This window comes from Rhipicephalus microplus, chromosome 4 (assembly GCF_043290135.1).
Source record: "Rhipicephalus microplus isolate Deutch F79 chromosome 4, USDA_Rmic, whole genome shotgun sequence".
Taxonomy (NCBI): Eukaryota; Metazoa; Arthropoda; class Arachnida; order Ixodida; family Ixodidae; genus Rhipicephalus; species Rhipicephalus microplus.
Window position 1 is genome coordinate 51,846,481 of NC_134703.1, and position 17,395 is coordinate 51,863,875.

At 49.4% G+C, this 17,395-nt stretch overlaps 1 protein-coding gene across 1 annotated transcript in view; it reads right to left on the bottom strand.

Moving 5' to 3' along the window:
* LOC119171963 (uncharacterized) overlaps positions 1 to 17,395 on the bottom strand; it is a 112,513-nt gene that overhangs the window by 34,890 nt on the left and 60,228 nt on the right. The window contains exon 6 of the mRNA XM_037422878.2: positions 16,871 to 17,036. Coding sequence (XP_037278775.2) covers positions 16,871 to 17,036 — 166 coding nt within the window. The remainder of the gene's footprint in view (positions 1 to 16,870; positions 17,037 to 17,395) is intronic.

Below are 17,395 nucleotides of genomic sequence, written 5' to 3' on the forward strand. Positions count from 1 at the left end.
CTTCGAGGAATACGGAACTTGATCACAATCGCATTAGCAATGCCATAGCATTATTAGGTTCACGTAAATACGTGTCACCTCTCCTTTATTATCGCTGTTTTCGTTCCACAATCGGCATTAAGCAACAGTTAGACTGGTGCTGACAAATCTTTTAGAAGTATCCAAGGCAGTCTAGCTGGAACCATACTATTTCCTTTGTATTTTATAAATAAGTTATTTCCTCATACATGCAGGCGATCGATGATTGGCCTCATTTCGGAATGTGCATAACCAGGGTGTAGTAAAACGTTTCCCCGGTCTTTCCTACCAATCTTGGCGTCGAGCCATGATATCCACACCGATATCTTCTCCAAGTTCGGCGAAACTAATATCTGCCCGCATCGGAATTCGCGGAGAGCCCCGACACACCTGGTCTTGTATATATGATGCTCATTAGGCGCTCAACGCCCAACTCGCTATCGTAACTTTCCACCTTGGCTCGCCTCTGCGGCGCTCCAACGTGCTATAACACGTTTATCGAAAACCGCGTGCGCAGCACGAGCGCTTGCTATTGGTAAAAGGCAAAAATCCAATCGAGGACGAGCGCACGATTTTTGCTCATTTAGTGCCGTCGCCACGTGCGCATTGCGCGCCAACGTCGCCCACGCGACGTGCCGGGGTGCGACAGGCACCTTGGTGTCAAAACCGAGGAAATGGCCGCGCCCACTCGACCAAAAAGACGATATAGCGACGGTGTTGCGCGCAGTCGCACGCCCTCGGGCATTCTCGCTTTCGGGGGACGGAAAGAAAAAGAAGGCTTGACAGCGCATGCCTTCCCGTCGGGCTCGCGGGCATAAAGTAATTAGTGACGACGGAGAATTGCCCGCTTTTTTTCTTCAGCTCAGCAGCGGGCGGGCGTTTCACGCTAGCGGTAACGCATCGTCGCCTCCACGTCGAGCCAGATTTCGCTGCGCGAAGCTCGCGCGCTACAGCTTTGCGAAGTCTGCAACGATAAGCACCGACCAACGCCTTTTGCCGTTCGCTTGCTTCTCTGAATTGCCTGCCATTCTCTATGTGCTGCGGGAAACTCGAAAGAGAGAGAAAGGCGTGAGAGATGTTCGACATCTCCGCTACACTCTTCCACAGTATAGTGTTCACGTTACTGCAGCGCTGCCATGCAACCGAATCACCGTGGGCGTATGCAAAGTAGAGACGGGGGGGGGGGGGGGGGTGTAATCATGTATTGGATACGCCAAGTCAGCCTCACAACTTACTGTGTCGCACAAGTTGTGTCATTGTTTGAAACGTTCTGATCATATAGAGTTTTGATGATAATTGCGACCGTGGCAAGAACTAACTTCTCAACTTTACCCTCGGAAAGCCTGGTACCAAAGCTAGGGAATCGTGACCAACACGTCATATCTTCATTTTTTTTTTTGCACGCATTACACCATTTCGGACTTGACCAATAGAGCGGGGTTTGGGTGGTGGGGGGCTGCGGTAAAAGTTTCCCCTCCCCCACTGTTTTTAATGGAGTACTCTCTGCAAGCTTATGCGAGTCACGGAATAACTGCAGGTGTTCCAGCTATTGGCGCCGCCTGGACTCGGCAGTGAATGCCTGCGACAGATTGTCGTCGTATACAGTGGCGACAGAAGCAGTAATCCGCTCAATCCCTTTTATTGGCCGCGCAGCACACGTACCCAGAGCATAGATGGACACGCAGAAAGCCCCGCTAACGGTACCCGAAGCAGAGCGGATGAAGCCAACCTTCGGGATAGAGAGTGGAAGAGGAGGAAGGACTTGTAGCAAGAAGAGAGAGAGAGAGAAGACTGCCAACCGTCGCCGAGAGGCCGGCTATCTTTTCAGATTGCGTCTAATTGCTGCCAATGGGCCATGTACTATATTTGAGTGTTTGGAACGGTAAACTGCCGCACTTTGCAGCGGCGGCTGACGCGTTCCTGCTGATACGGCGGCGGCGGCGGCAAGACACCCGCGGGAATGATGACGACGGTGGCTGAAGCTTTTAAGCCACCACAGCACGAAGGAAGACAATTACACGATGGGCTGTGAGGATAGTGGACGCGTCGTTATCGCCAAACAATCACACGCACTCTAGTTTACAGTCCGTACAGAGTCGTTCATGGTCCTTCTTCGCGGTGAGCCCGTGCACGTCCATGTCCTGCCGGCGTCATTCGAGGGGTCGCTCTTTTATACATGTTTTACGATCTGGGATTAACGAGACGCGACTCTCACGGACTCTAGGCACTCGCACAGACCAGAAGTGCTGAGCACGACTAAAGTTGAGCCGTTTAGGACGATGGCCATCCATCGCCGCGCAGCCGGACTGCACGACTGGTGCGTCAGCACATTTGAGGCCCGCTGTGTGCGCGCGCGGAGTAAAAACGCTGTCGCCAAGTTTGCTGCCTTGGCGCGGTCGCGATTACAAGCGGCGCGAATTGCTGGTCTTAACGACAGGCCTGTTGGGCGTGTATGCAGGCACGGCGGAAGTTTTCGAGCAAGATGTAGGAATCTGTGAGCTCCATTTACACGATGGGACGTAAGTTGTAGAGCTTCATAGATGTTGTATCTAGAAACAAACCTTTTTTTTTTCATTACCTTCGGGCGGAATGCTGCAGTGACGTTAGATACGACGTTAAACATAAGACTTCTAAAAATTCCAGAAAAGATCTAGCAACCAACAGCCTTCCAGAATCATAGAAGTGTGGCAGCTTGGGCTAGTTGGTATGGCATGACGATAGTTATAGCGCGAGAACAAAACGACGACACAGAGACAAGAAGGACACGAAAGACACGAGCGCTCGTGTCTTTCGTGCCCTTCTTGTCTCTGTGTCGTCGTTTTGTTCTCGCGCTATAACTATCGTCATTCCAGTATCAGGCTAGAAAAAAAAAAGTAGCAACGTACTATCACCGAATAGACACGAAAGAAGAGAGGGAGAGAGAAAGGCAGAAAAAAGGCACGGGTTGAAGTTACCATTATCCATCTACGATAAGCGCCCGTGATACGTTGTGATAGAACGCGTGCAAAGAAGGAGTGAAACAGAGACAGCAATAGTTAAATAAATTCGTGTAGAAAAGAACTGCCTGTACTGTTACAAGGTATACCGCGTTAAATAGTAGCCCTCACAAAGACACAATTAGTATTTCAGACGGATGAATATCGTACCCTACACATGTGGAAGAAGAGCGTATGCAAGCTCACAAGAGCACCTTCTGGTAGCCATAGGCCACTGCAGGCTGTGTTTTATGTACACAAAAAAAGATGAATTTTGAATAACAGACTGAATAGAAACAAAATCACAGCATACCGCGAAGCTTATACGCCCTTTTTGTGATTAATATAATCACTTTTAAAGAATTATATAAACTACGCAGAAAAAGATTGCTCAGAACGCAACACGCAAAATAAAAGAACGTGAAAGATCTTACGCTGCTGTAAAGTTTCTTTTTGTTTCATTTTGTGAGATGTTTTTGCTTACAGTATAATGAAAGCATAACGTTTTCTTTCTCTTTGCTTGCCCAAGCTAAGTGTCGGGGTTTGTATGTCTTGCTTTCGCGCGATAATAAAGCACGGTGTCAGTGTCTAGAGCGCATGGTATCTTACCAAAAATGCGCGTCTTCAGCGAAGAACCAGCGCTGCCTGTCCTACCCATCCTCAGAGAGTGACAGAAAGGTCTTGGCAAGGCTAGTCATTACATCTCAAGACATGTCATCTTACGCCGTAACCACAGTTTACTCCTTCTACGATGCGGCGCAGATCTACTCCGTAGGACGACGCTTCAATTTCTCGACTTGAGTTGTCACACTGCGTGAAGAGTGTTCGTGACCCGCTAACTGTAATCTGTGAGCTGACCTGTGCAGGGAATGGTCCTGTCACATTGTCTCACACTGTACTCGTATAATCACGCACAGCTACGGCAAAACTAATAACTTTTAAACTTAGTTGTAGTATATATGGCCGGGATAAAATATTCAGTTAGAGAAAGACAGCCTTGCGAAGCTTCTGTTGCCCCCTTTTGAAGACTTGTAGTTCCCCCTTTCAATAATGAAGAAGTTGTATTAGTTGAATAAATAAGCCACATGCTACAGTGATATCAAGACGCAATAAAAACTCTCATAAATCAAAAGCGTATTTCATGTAGAGTGCCAAACCTATAACAGTTTAAAAACAAAGTTTTTCTGTGACAAATTAAGCCAGTATAATGAAAACATATAGACAGATTGTGCTACATGGGGCCACGGGACAGTGTGTGTAAAACTATTGATCTAGGTACCATTTCGTCGACTTTGTGGAGAAATAAAACGAACTCTCTGAGTACATCCACCGCTTCATTAACTTTATATTCATGTGAGTTCTGCACAATTCCTCAATTTCCTAGGTCTTCCCACCGTGCTCATATAGTTGCGCAAGTGTATACATCATAAATTGCCAAGAAGAATCAAGATTATTTCTCCCACGAATAGAACAGGCCTCTCCTGCTCCTTCTGTTCTCTCCTCCTCTCCTTCTCACTTTCACTCTCTTCATCAGTTCGTTAGTGTTGTCTTGTTTAAAGGCAGGCGATCGACTGAAACATTTTTACATACGCAGTCGAGACAGCGGTAATAGAGAGAGGTTGCGGAATTTTTGAACAATTGTCACAAGTCATTTTACGACTCAGTGCCTCCGAGAAACAGGCGCAATAAACGAACGAAGGCCATCCATTTCAGCAGAAAAGAAAAGCGTGGGTCACTCTTCACGCAGCCCATATATGCGCTGCATGCGAGGGCGAAAGAGATGGGTTTATCCGGCAATGGACGACTTGTCCGCTGCTCAGTCGACCAGTCAGAGGTGCGGTTTCTGCGCGGCAACAGCAGCAATGGTGGCAAGCGCAGCACTCGAATGCTAATAGGGCGAGGCTCCGAGCCGATCTCGACCGCATGTAAGCGCGCCGGCAAAAGGTGTGTCGTTATTAAGGCTGCCGGCCGGCCGGCGCGTAAGGCAGGTAGCGGGTCTCAGCGGTGGCGTGGTGGTGGATAAGGTACTTGGTCATCAACGCAGAAAAAAAAAAGAGCCATTCTTCATCTGGCTCTGTGCTTTGCCTCTTTGAGTCATGCTGCTCTTTTTGCTTATTCGATCAGCTTTGCACCACTTGTTCGTTTTTTTTATCTTGCTTTCTCACTTATTCTCTTGCTGGCTGCCTGGGCTCTCCATCAGAACACGTCCTCGACGAGCAAACGAGTCCGCGCGGGCTACTGAAAATGCACGGGAAGAAAGATTGGTGACGATCGCTTCTGAGCAGTGCCGGCTGCGGAAAAGATTACGAGCTCTCCATTCGCCCGGTGTTCTTGTTTGTTTTTATCTTTGTGTATATTTATTTTCGTAGAACTTCATGAAGACAAATGCGCAGCACGGAAACTGTGGATGGTATTATCGAGCTCTTAAGCATCGTCAGTGATTGGAGGGGTGTGCGAATTAGATCTTAATTTGCATCCTAATGTTGGTTTTATAACAAGGTGGGCTAACATAAGATCTTTCGCAGCTAGAGCATGAGCATTCAGGCTACTTCAAATGCAATGCGTACGCTTTTCTTTGTTTTTTAAATTAATTGGTTGTAAGATGTTGACGCACCAATAAGGCACCAGCTTAGCTATTGAGGGAACAGAAAATACGAACGCATAGAATTTGTAATAGCAGATCAGACAACGATGGTGTACCCAAAAGACAAAATAGAGGTAAAACATTACAACAGAAAGTGACTGATTCCCTCTTGAATGCTTGCTTAGAATATTATAATTTGCTCGTCGAGAGCAATGTTTGTTAGTTTTGGTTTCTCCTTCTTGTCTCAAATTTAGCGTTAGAGGCAACAACGTCGGCAGCTGCTGGAAGCAGCGCATCAGTGCAACAAAAAAGTGGGAAGGAAGGAAGGAAAATGGGAGGAAAAGAACGGCAGGGAGGTTAATCAGCCCATAGGCAGCCGGTTTGCTACCCTGAGCATGGGAGGGGGACGGGGGAGATGAAAGATTTAGAGCAGAGAGGGAAGAGAGATAAACACGGAACGTTAGGCAGCACACGCGCGCTACCCATTTATGTACAATAGAACTATGCACTTCAAAACGCCAGTAGAAAGTGCATGCAGTAGGTGTGCCACTTCGAGCGCGTGTCTGGCTACGGTTATGCGCGCCCACGTGAGACTATTTCGGAGCTCGATCGCGTGATCGCACGCATGCTCGCAAAATCCGGTGCTTCCCGTTTCGGTAGCAGCGAAAGGAAGCGCTCCAAGAACAGTGACCGGCAAAACTGAAATCAAGACGGTTGAAGGAAAAATCACCGTCGGCTGCTTCGCTAGCTTCCCTGCCGTATCCACGCAACATCCACGTCATAAGGCAGACAGCCAGCAGTCCAATAGGATCACAAGTAAAAGGAGCAGACAAGGGGTTTCTGCATGCACCAATGAAAAGAAGAAAAAAAAAAAGCTCCGTGGGGCTGAATATAGTGCTTCAGAACTTTTTTTTCTTTTGTAACTCGCGCTTGTGTGTAAGCGAACGGCTGCTAATTCTTGCGGAACGTGTGGCGTGAGACACGCATACGCCACAACTACCGTCTATCACGCACGTATGGCTTCACGCCCCCAACAGGTGGCTGTTTTACATGTTGCTGCCCATGGACACTCTTCTCTAGGAACTCACACACTTCTGATAAGATTATTTCAACGCCCCATTACGTGCTGACAACATCGGCATGCAACGCTAAGCTTTTGTTCTTTCTGTGGTGTCAGCAGTCAACTTTTCCTAAATATTCGTCTTTTGCAGTTTTGAAAGCAACTTACTCCTTCAAGAATCTTCAACAAACGTGTTGAGTGAGTACGATACAGGTCTCTAATCTATTCTGATAGCTCCCCAGTTTCATCATAGCCTCCCACATCACAAAAAAGGGACTCATTAGCCAACCCTAATCTTTAGGTCGCGCGTGTAAGAAGCCAACCACCAAACGATAGTAGCACCCCCCATATATGTTCTACTTGTAATGACACCAGCGAGTTGCACAGCAGCAAACACGGTATCGAAGGACTTCGGGCCTCTCCGAGTAATTAGTTTGCCGAAGAGTTCCACAGCAATGCGGCGATACGGCGATTGCAAAAGTGCCAGCCTCGAACGAAAGCCCACGTTCGCGTCAAATTTACGCGACACTATTGGAGAATGTCCAGCCCTCACGACACGTGGAAGCGAAGGCGCACCGCGCTTGAGCGAGCGCGCATATAGACGCCGCAGGTGTGGCATATTATCGCGTCTCCGCTCAAGGTTGCCCTTCGCAATCCACCAGCAAGCAGCACGCTGCCCAGAAGAGCGAACAGAGGCCGTTCGTTGCGCATACGGCGCGCTGCGAGGAAGCACTCGAGATATAGGTATGCGAACGCGGGTGTACACACAGGTCCGGACGGCAGCAACCACGCATACCTCGAGATTACTGTGTGCGCACGCCAACCACGACGTCGATTTAAAAGGGTTGGTGAAGGAGACGGTGCACGCGCCCATGCAGTCGGGGAAAATATTGAAAGCCTTCGGAGTCTAATCAGTGAAGGAAGCAAGGAGTGGGGGGCAAAGACAGTGCGATACGCACCCGTAAATTGATTGGTTCGGTGCCGCGCACGCAGCAGCAAATGCGGAATTCGTGTAATGTATGAGCTTCAGATACGTATGCGCCCACGTTATTTCGCTAGAGGCGATATCACAACATTGCGTTATTGCCTGCAACACGGGTATTGCAGTACCGTAACGCCAGATAAGGTCGATTGACCGGGGTATAGTTTGTGCGCGATTCGTACACAGCTGCAAAAACAATTTGACGTCGATTGCGGAACTGGTCTTCATGTTCCCGCTCATTTCAGCCTGTCCACTTGTGCCGTATCTGTGTCCGATTCTGCGAATATGAGGCGGAGGTAATTTGCCTGTCGAAGAACAAAGTGTAATAATTATTTGTGCCACCCTCTTTATTTTTCTTTTGCATTTATGCAACCTTTCTGTTTTATTTCCGGATATATATGAAACATTAACAACCGTGTGTCCCAAGAAAATTGAAGTGACTCCTATTAATCTATAAGCGGCTCCTCCCTACGCCGATGCGCATTTTTCATTTCAGGTCAGCTTATGTGTCCATGCAGTTGCGGACAATGCCCACAAGTACCTTCAGATGTCTGCTCCCTCGTTTTCATCTGCGTCGTCTCATAGCTCCCGAATTATTTGAGTGCTGCATGCACAGCACATCATCATTCTCAGTGTACTGCTTAAATTAAAAAAAAAGAGTATCGTGCCGGCACTTAAATCAACTTTCGAGGGCCTATGCTGTCAACCCACTTTTTTTGTCGGCAGCAGTGGTCTACATAAAGTCAGCGCTTGTCATGGCATAATGGTCTAGATTGATGGGCTAACGTAAGCAGAGCAAGTGCACTTATTTTGCTCACGTGACATCAACGGTGCACAAATACGATGCTATGAGCAACATTAACGCTTTTCTTTTGTCTTCTACCGTTAATGCGACAAACAACGCTAAAACATGGTTGGGGGCGAGTTGGTTTGCATCCATGTATTGTGAGTACGCGCGAACGGACAAGGACGTTGGGGAGAACTGTCGCGGACAGAGTGCGGCTACTTTCAACTGATCTGATCAGTTGAAAGTAGCGCTCTGTCCACGTCAGTTTTCTTCTACGTACTTGCCTGTTTGCGCTTACTCAAAATTCGTGGGTGTCAAACGACCTTCCTCTGTTTTCAGTGAAGCTTCGTTCCTGTATGATGACTTCACGAGGTCGTCATCCTTTCGCGTCAGCCGCTCCTTGGTTTGCCAATTGCTCAGACAATGTGCTCGTCAAAGATGAGCACGACACGATGACTCGCGGTTACGCGCCACTTGTTCCGCGAGTCATTCGTGCATCCCATGCTCGGATTACCAGCAGCAGGACGAAGCGGCGGCGCTCACCCAAGCGGTTCCGCTGTCTCGCCGGTCGCAGCGACTCGCCGCGCGACACACAGACCCAGAGGACGCGCCCCGGCGCCGCCGACGGCGGCGAAGTGACTGGCCGGCCGATTATCAGGCCAGGCCGGCGGTAGCCCTGCGAAGCCGGGTCCACCTATGACCTCAGAGGGTCGCCCGGTGCGAGCGGTCTGGCGCGTACCCTTCTCCTAAGCCTCTCTCCCATTCCTGTAACGCAAAACTGTCCGCCTCGATCAGCTACCGGTCATGCCTGCTCGCGCGCTCGTTCGGCGCCCCGGCTTGAAGAAGTGTAGCGCGAACCGGCTCCTCAGCGAAGCACTGCGTTCGCGAAGGAAGCCAGCGGTCAGCGAGCGAGCTGAGCTGAAGAAAACGCCGCAGCCTCGGGCGACGTCCAAATGGAAAGGTTTCGGCCATGTGGAATCTCGTCGGAGGAAGCTGCGGCCAAAGTGCTGCCGCGCCATGGCTGCAGCAACACCAGCAACGCCAATGCTGACTGCAGCCTCCCCGACCGCCACCGGAGAACTAGCTTTCTTGCTTGCCGGGGAAAGAAGATGGAGTCTGGAGCGGCCAGTCTCAATTTTAGTTTTGCCCTGGTTGTGTTTGCGTGTCCGCGGCGCGGGCGCCGGCGTGGCGTCGGCGCGCGGATAATAGACGGGAGGTGTGGCGATCTGGGCCCCGGAGGAGGGCGGTTGCGTCCGATGGCCCGCGCACGATCCTCCCGGGGCGATCGCGGGGCAATTTGGCGCTCGGCTGCGGTCCTTTCCCGCAGCTCCCGTCGCTCACCTTTCGGGAGGGCCGCCAGGGGTCAACTTTGAAGGGGCGCAACCGCTCCTTGTACTACACGCCGCTGAGGACGCCTCCTCGTTCTTTTGTTTTCTCGCGACTTATCGCTGCTCAAGGGAGAGGGAGGTGCACTTTGCTGCCTTGTTCACCTGTGCGGCATCGTCTCCTCCATGCTTTTGTTTTCACTCGTACTCGGCTTCTGTGCATTTTCGTGGTGGAAGGTGTCTTCCATGTGTTAAACGTTCTCATGGAAAATTCTCAAGAACTCGCGATATCAAGCACCTTGCAGTTTAAGGGACAGGCATGTGGAATGGCATTGCAGCTTGCTTACGCGAATTCTACTCATGTGGTTTCAGAGCCTGGGTAATCGCAAGCGGTAATTAACTGCAATGCCAGAAAAAATATAATAAGCGGACATGCTTTTCTGTAAGTGCGTACTATGCCAGGGTTAGGATATCCTGAACGCTTATTGTGCTATAAGCTGCCAGACTGCGTTAGGAAAAAAAAAACAACCCGATTTTAAGTACTTCCACGTGGACACAGACTGCGGAAATAAGTATAATTGGTGGTACAGACAATCACAATCGCACTTTAACGCCACAATCAATCATGAAAACCATTGCACTTGCTTTCTTCGCTAATGTACTTTGCAGAGCTATGCTTTATTAAGCTTCCCATTTCTCATACATTATAGTTACTTGGCTTGATAATGTTATGAACCGACTTCGAGATCAAAACACCATACTTGTAGGGACTCGGGGGAGGACGGTACGTAGGCACATACCTGAAGAAAAACAGCGCACGAGCATACCTGTGAACAGTTCCGGCCGCTCATACTTGCCGCTGTGCGGGGATATGCTCCTTTCCACTGGAGTGAACGCAGTTCGGCTGTTGGACCTGTTATTTCGCTAATGAATTTGGGCGTACCTGGACTTCCTCTCGAAGCCGTGGAATTTCTATTACACGGTATACGCAGGGCTACTGTGCTGGTTAACGGCCTTTCAAGGTGCATTTCAGAGACAGAATGGTCATGGTGCTTGCAATGTAGCCTCACCCGGAGCCTAGACACTTACAAGAAAAGTTATGTTCATGGTTTGACGGCGGGCATGTTGAGTCGTTATGGCATTGGTAGAGGGCGTCACCTAACAACGCATTTTGTTGGGCCTGTAAGTCCTTCTGTTCTATTACGCGAACGCTTACCGCCGCATAACACATTTTTAAGCAGACTGGATATTCAAGATTAAGAAAAAGGTAATAATTAGCGACATTTAATTAGCTAAACCGGCACTGTAAACCGGCACTGTGAGTGTGACTGACCACTCGAAGTCGGTCAGTCATACTCACTCACTGACTGACTCATTTACTAGCTCAAGTACCAGCCTCGGTCTAACGCCCAATGAATCTGGGTGATGAATAGCCACCGGTGACATCAAGAGAATACTAAGGGGAGAACATGCAAAAAAAAAAAACAATGAAAAGAGAGAAAGTTTCTGAACAAGTGTCTTGTCCCATAAGGCATATACCTCGAAAGAAAGTCCGAGCACCGAAGTGGCAGGGACGGCCTGGAATATCTAAGGCGGTGCGGGGATGTGCGCATCGCGTGACCAGTGCGATGGTGCGAGCCTGCCGCGTGAAATGACCAAGCGCCTAGTATGTACCATTCCTCGCCCGCATCTCGAGCAGCGGCTGAAGAAGAAAAGCTGCCGCGTATTCCCGGTACGCCCCGGCAGTATTAATCCGCTGACAGAGAGCCCCGCCGCGGAAAGCGCAGGGAGAGCTGGATACGCGCCTCGCAGCTCGCGCAGGCACACACGCACCCGACAGAAATGCCGTCCACACAAAAGGCGAGGCAAGGCCAAGGAGCAGCGCGCTCTCACTGTGTGTTTGTGCAAGGGACAAGGCGCGCCGCTCAAACACACACACGTCACAGGATGTTCCGTAGCGACCGGAGGCGCGGCGGTCCGAGTGCGGTGCATAATTCACGTGCGCTCACTCCGCTCAATGCCGAAAATGCCACGAGAAAGAAAGCAATACGTAAATAATAAACAAAAAGATAATAACACGCAACGCCCCGCGAGGTTGAGAGCGCACGTTATGTGTCTACGCGCGCCTGTGTTGTGGACGTGCTTCGAGCCGACGTGTTCGTTCTTTTTATTTATTTATTTTCGTTCCTCGAGATGGCAGCCAAGTGGGCGCGAGGAACAAGCGAACCTTCTACAGAGCCTCTTTCTTCTTCTCAACGCCCTCCGGTGAAGCCCGGCGGTCTTTTTGTGTGTGGCGCTCGCGCTTGAGCACACGCGGCATCATCCCATGAAGAAGGGAAGCCGCATCAGCGGAGCCTATGCGCATCGCGTGCCTACATCCCATAGGTATCGCCGCAACGTCGCCGCGCCCGCCGCCGGAGCCGCCGCTGTCTTCCCGTAATGACCGCAGCGATTCGCGCCGGGTCCGGCCCGCACGCGAGGTCCCGTCGACATGGCAATGCAGGATCGGAGCAGCCACCTCTGATGTATACTGCATGCGAACGTGTGTACACGAGTGCGCGCGCTTTAAAGCGCCCCCACACTCTGGTTCCTATACAAAAGTGACGGCCAGCACATCAATAGGCGTCGGGGCCTCTGAGCTACCTCACAGGGCAGAGAGCATCACGATTCCGTGGCTTGAAACGAGCCATGCATGCGACTGGTTCGGTGCGGGACAGGTGCGAACGTAGCCAAATAAATGTGCGGCGTTGTACACGTGACTATAGGACAGGAAGTATTCGGGGCCCACGTTCCCGAACTTCGGTATAATTATGAAGCACGCTGTTGTAGAGGGCTCCGAAGTTTTAGACCATCCGATGACATCCAACGTGCACATCGTCACGAGGTCTAGACACTGTGACAACCATAGTGACCAGACCTCTACCACTGAGCCTCCGCTCAGTGGTAGAGGTCCGTTGTCCACCGAAAGTTGACCACCGAGACCGGGATGTAGCCCAAGATGTTTGGAGCTGCAGCTGGGCACTGTAAGCACTATACCTCCACAACTGACTAAATAAACCTTTTGGTAAGGACAAGTTGATTCACTGTTGCAATGAATACGGCACGGAACACGAAGGAGAACAGGTGAATGACACACACACACAGACGCGGGCGCCTTTGCTGGTGTTCAAGAACTATTGCAGCTCTTTCCAGTTCCTGTTTTTTTTTTTCAGACACAGTTATTTTTCTTTAGAGAACGGTGTACGTTACAGTCCGCAAGTACCCCTATGTACACTTCGTAAAATACCGTTTTGAGCATCCACTTACCTATAACATAGGTTCTTATTTTTCAACGTTTCTGCGGCCAAGTTAAGAGCTGTGCCTCATTAGAAAATGACTCGCTCGGACCAAGCCCATGCACTATCACCTCATAACGCGTTATTTTCAGCCGCTGCGCCAGAATGAAGCGTCTGTTCCGTACATGTTATATATCGCGAGCGTCAATTATATGCGCGAAATACATATCGATGAAATCTCGGTAACGGAGCGGCGTTATCGAAACATACTTATTTTTCTCCCCAGTTCGTCTTGTCTATCTCTTATCATGCCTATCAGGCTCCTTTTTGTGCAGTCTTTCTTTCACGTTGGTTCGTCTTCCAGGCAAGCCATTTCTCCCGTGAAAGTCGAACACCTTCTTTCCTGGAATTCTACACTTCCTGCAGAGTATAGTCCTACTCATATGATACGGTTTCCTCCGGGTGGGTCTCCCTTTTGAGAACTGCTGCACCGGAGTCGCCCTCCACGCGATCACTGTTCCTTCAACCTCTTTTCTTTTGTCTCGTCCCACTAAGTTTTTCTAAACAAGACAAGTGGCACGCAAACAAGCGGCTCCAGTGGCACGGAATGGAGCGTGTGGATGATACTGCCGCACCTTCGCTTTATCCGAAGTTCTTTTTCTTCTTTCCTTTTTCTTTTAATGGTGCAGGCGTCTTTTATTTCCTTTCTCGCTCGGTTTAACTCCCGTGCGTGTTCTGATTAGTCGTGCTTTCGTGAAGGAAAGTGCCCCGAGGAAAGGCGATAATTGAGCCTCTAAAGTCGGCAGGCTGGAGGGGAAGAAAGGAGGCTCACGTTGTATACCTTCTGCAACACGCGACGCGTGCATCTACGCAGCCTATCCTAACCCTATTCGAAGCCTATTCGAAACCATATCGCGGGCCTCCGAAGTGGAGAGTGCATTTAGTCGGTAACATGCGATAGCTTGCAGCGTGAAAGCCGAACAGTCCAATTTTCCGACACAGCGCGGCGCGGTTGGAGATGCCGAATAATTGAGGCCGCCCGTATTTTTACCTGACGCTGCCAAATATAATGCTGCCACGCAACCACGCTTTGGGTCTTGCGCCTTGTTTTGCCTTTATTTGCTGTATCAGAAGCGGCACTGCTTCTTTTGCTTTTGTTGGTTTTCTCCTCAGTTAGCAGAAAAGCAGTGAGCGTAATCGAATGTATCAACGTGAAGGCATAATGTTAGCGTTCACGAGATGCAGAATAGTGCTTCAGGGGGGTTAAATGTCCATCCACCAATTTGTAACGTTCAGATCTGATGTTTAGAGAATTGTCGAGTATAGCGTAGGAAACTTCACGAATGTCGACTGAATAAAATCCATTGTACTCTTATATGGAAATTCTGAACAGTAATATGGTTGTAAGACATTTACCGTGCAATCAGTGCCACAGGAAATATGGCCGAGACAGGCAGATTGACCCATACAGCTTTCTACGAACAGGCGATACAAAGTGTTACCTAGCCAGACGAATTAAGAGACCTCCGTATGGAAACACACGCAATGACACACATGAGTGGACGCAACACGAAGATGGCGATGCAGTGCTTGTAGCATTATAACCGCGCCACCAACAAGACCCTTGAAGCACATGGTTTGCAGAGCCTATAGAAACGTACACCTCATTTGCGAGCTGCCCAATTACGCGCCACTGGGCCTATATTTCAATCTGCGTGTTCGCGGTCCCTCTTTGCGATATGGACCGTGGCGACTTCCGCCGTCTTCCCGCAGTCACGATTCCAGAGGGCGCCGTGAACGGGATGACAGAGAAGAGCGAGATTTCGGGGCTACCTCTCCGCGTGCGAACGCAGGGCGGCAGCGATACACGCGGGGCTTCGAAAAAAAATCACGCCGCACCCAAAGCCGTAATTCAGGCGTGCGCAGGCATCCATATGGCGCGCCCCGCGTGCAGCGGGAGCAGCGGAAACGCAAAATGGGAAAGCTCGAAGACAACACCTGTCCGCCCTTGTATGGCCAGGCTGCTGCACGCCCGAGTGAACCGAGCCAACGAGCACGCCGGCATAAAAGCTGTCGGTCACTGAGCGACGGTCAGCCAAGCTGCGCGGGGAGGAGGGCTGGGAACGCTTTCTCCGTAGCGCACCGGTGGCACCAGTTTAGAGAGTAATTACCCATCTTCCCCGTAAGGCACGCTACGCGTCAGTAGGCTTCATCATCGTGCCTCGTTTACGGTGTAAGCTTTTGCGCCCGGAGCTGTTCCATTTGCCTGGTCTTTCGCTCCTGTTCCACCTTTTTTTTTTTCGCATTTGTATCGGAACTGCTTTTGATGAAAAGAATTAATTTGTAAGATTAGCGCAAGTAGGGAGCGCGAAGGCTTGAACATTACGACGGCCATCGCAGTAGCGTGCAAAACGAATTATGTTTTGTCTTTGACTGCATCTTATAATAACGTCGTGCGTGCTTGAAAGCTCGAGCATCCCGTGTGCCTTTCAGTATATTAAGTACGATCGAGGGTCACGCATTGTAATACAATGCTTTAAGTGTGACGGAGTGTGAGCATTAGAGGAAATCGCTGCCTTTCGGAGACTGAGTGCCTAGCACTCATTTAAGTGAAAGCAACCATGAATTAAAAAAAAAAAAGAAACTGTGAAAAACAAGCGTGTCTTACGCACTGCTTGTACATGTGGAGGGCAGAGGAGGAGGAAAGTTTGAACGGAAGGACAGGGAGGTTAGCCAGTTCTTAGACCGGCTTGCTACCCTGGTGTGGAAAGGAGTGAGGGAAAAGATGATAAAAAAAGTTGCGAATAGAGAGAGAGAGAGAAATTACCGAAAAAATAGCGACAGAGGAAAGGCAACATCAAAGAGCATTAGACACAGAAGTCTGTTTCTGAGGCCAGTTGTCCGCAAAAAGCGTAGCAGAGCTTTCAAAGCCTTCTGGGCTGAGGACGGGTTCGGCCAATGACGACATATTTTTTCACTATAGTGAGGAGGTCCGTCTTCACAACTTCAATAAGTCTTACACGACCTATTCTTCGTGCGTGCGGCAAAACATACAGTCGTCTCAGATGAGATCTTTTCGGTTACTGGTCACAAGTTTCAGGCGAATTTCCGTACCTTTTTTTTTTCGTGTCTTTCTAGCCACTCGCGTGTAGTTTTGCATTTCCTACGAAGATTTATTACACCTATTTCACGACAAAGCTATATATAGGGAACATTCGGTGATAGTAGTACACATGTTCGCACTGTGAACGTTCCGTGTTTCCTGTAGCGTCAACATTTACTTCGATATCTCGCACGTCTTGCATGCAGCGGCGGGGCTTAGCTATTACGTTGCACTGATAATCGCGAATTCACTCCCTTAAGCGTTCGGCACCGTGCTCGTTTTGACTTCGATGTTGTCGGCGTGTTAAAACTGTATCGTTATATAACTCATACACACTTAAAAAGAAAATAAGCGAAGGAAGAACAATAATCGGACGAAAGCTGAGGCATACAACTTACTGTTTTTCTTAAGTACAGACCCCTAACATAATGTCACCACAGTTTACATTTTATTTATGTATCTTGATGTTAAGTTTGCGTAGTGATCGTACGGTGATTGTCGTAACGCAATAGGGCACGCTGGGCCCGAATAAGAATAGGTGGTTGCTTTCAACTTTATAGTAAACTTCGGACTTTCGGTTGAACGACGATTGGTTTTTGAACTAGCGCTGAAGGGCAGCAAATTTTGGAATTGGACTTCATAGTTTACACCTTAGCGACATTGACATGCATGCATCATTCGATGGCGATTAAAATTGCCCGCCGCAGCTTTTTAACGAGAATAGTGTGCTCTTACATGCATGCTGAATCACATGCTCTTACCGGTGTGTAGGAACAGATGGTTCTTGAGGTTTGTCTGCTTGCTGAAGCCCCGGTTGCAAATGTGGCACTTGAAAGGCCACGAACCACTGTGAACGTACATGTGACTCTTCAGGTCTCCGGGAGTCGGGAAGGACTTGGAACACAACGTGCACTTGTGTGGCTTCTCCTGCGAACACAAAGTACAAACAAAAGGGCCGCAGCGTTGAAGTTCCGTTTATAGTAGATCAGAATGAAGGTTTTTATGAGCACTGCCTTGCTTCTAGGCGGTGCTGCTGTCATGCCTTCATAGTGTTGTGATAAACTGTCTTCTCCTCTGTCAGTCTTTCCCACCCACTTTCCCTTTCACATGTACGTTGTGTCTAACCGGAGATTTCCTCTGGTTAACCTGCCTGTTTCTCTCTAGTATACCTTTCTCTCTCGCTCTTCGAAGTGGCTTCACAGATGTAGCCGTAATATATTTACCCTTTTACAACAAACTGAGCATGTCCTGCTTAGGAACCCCCCCCCCCCTTATTTTGAAATGAA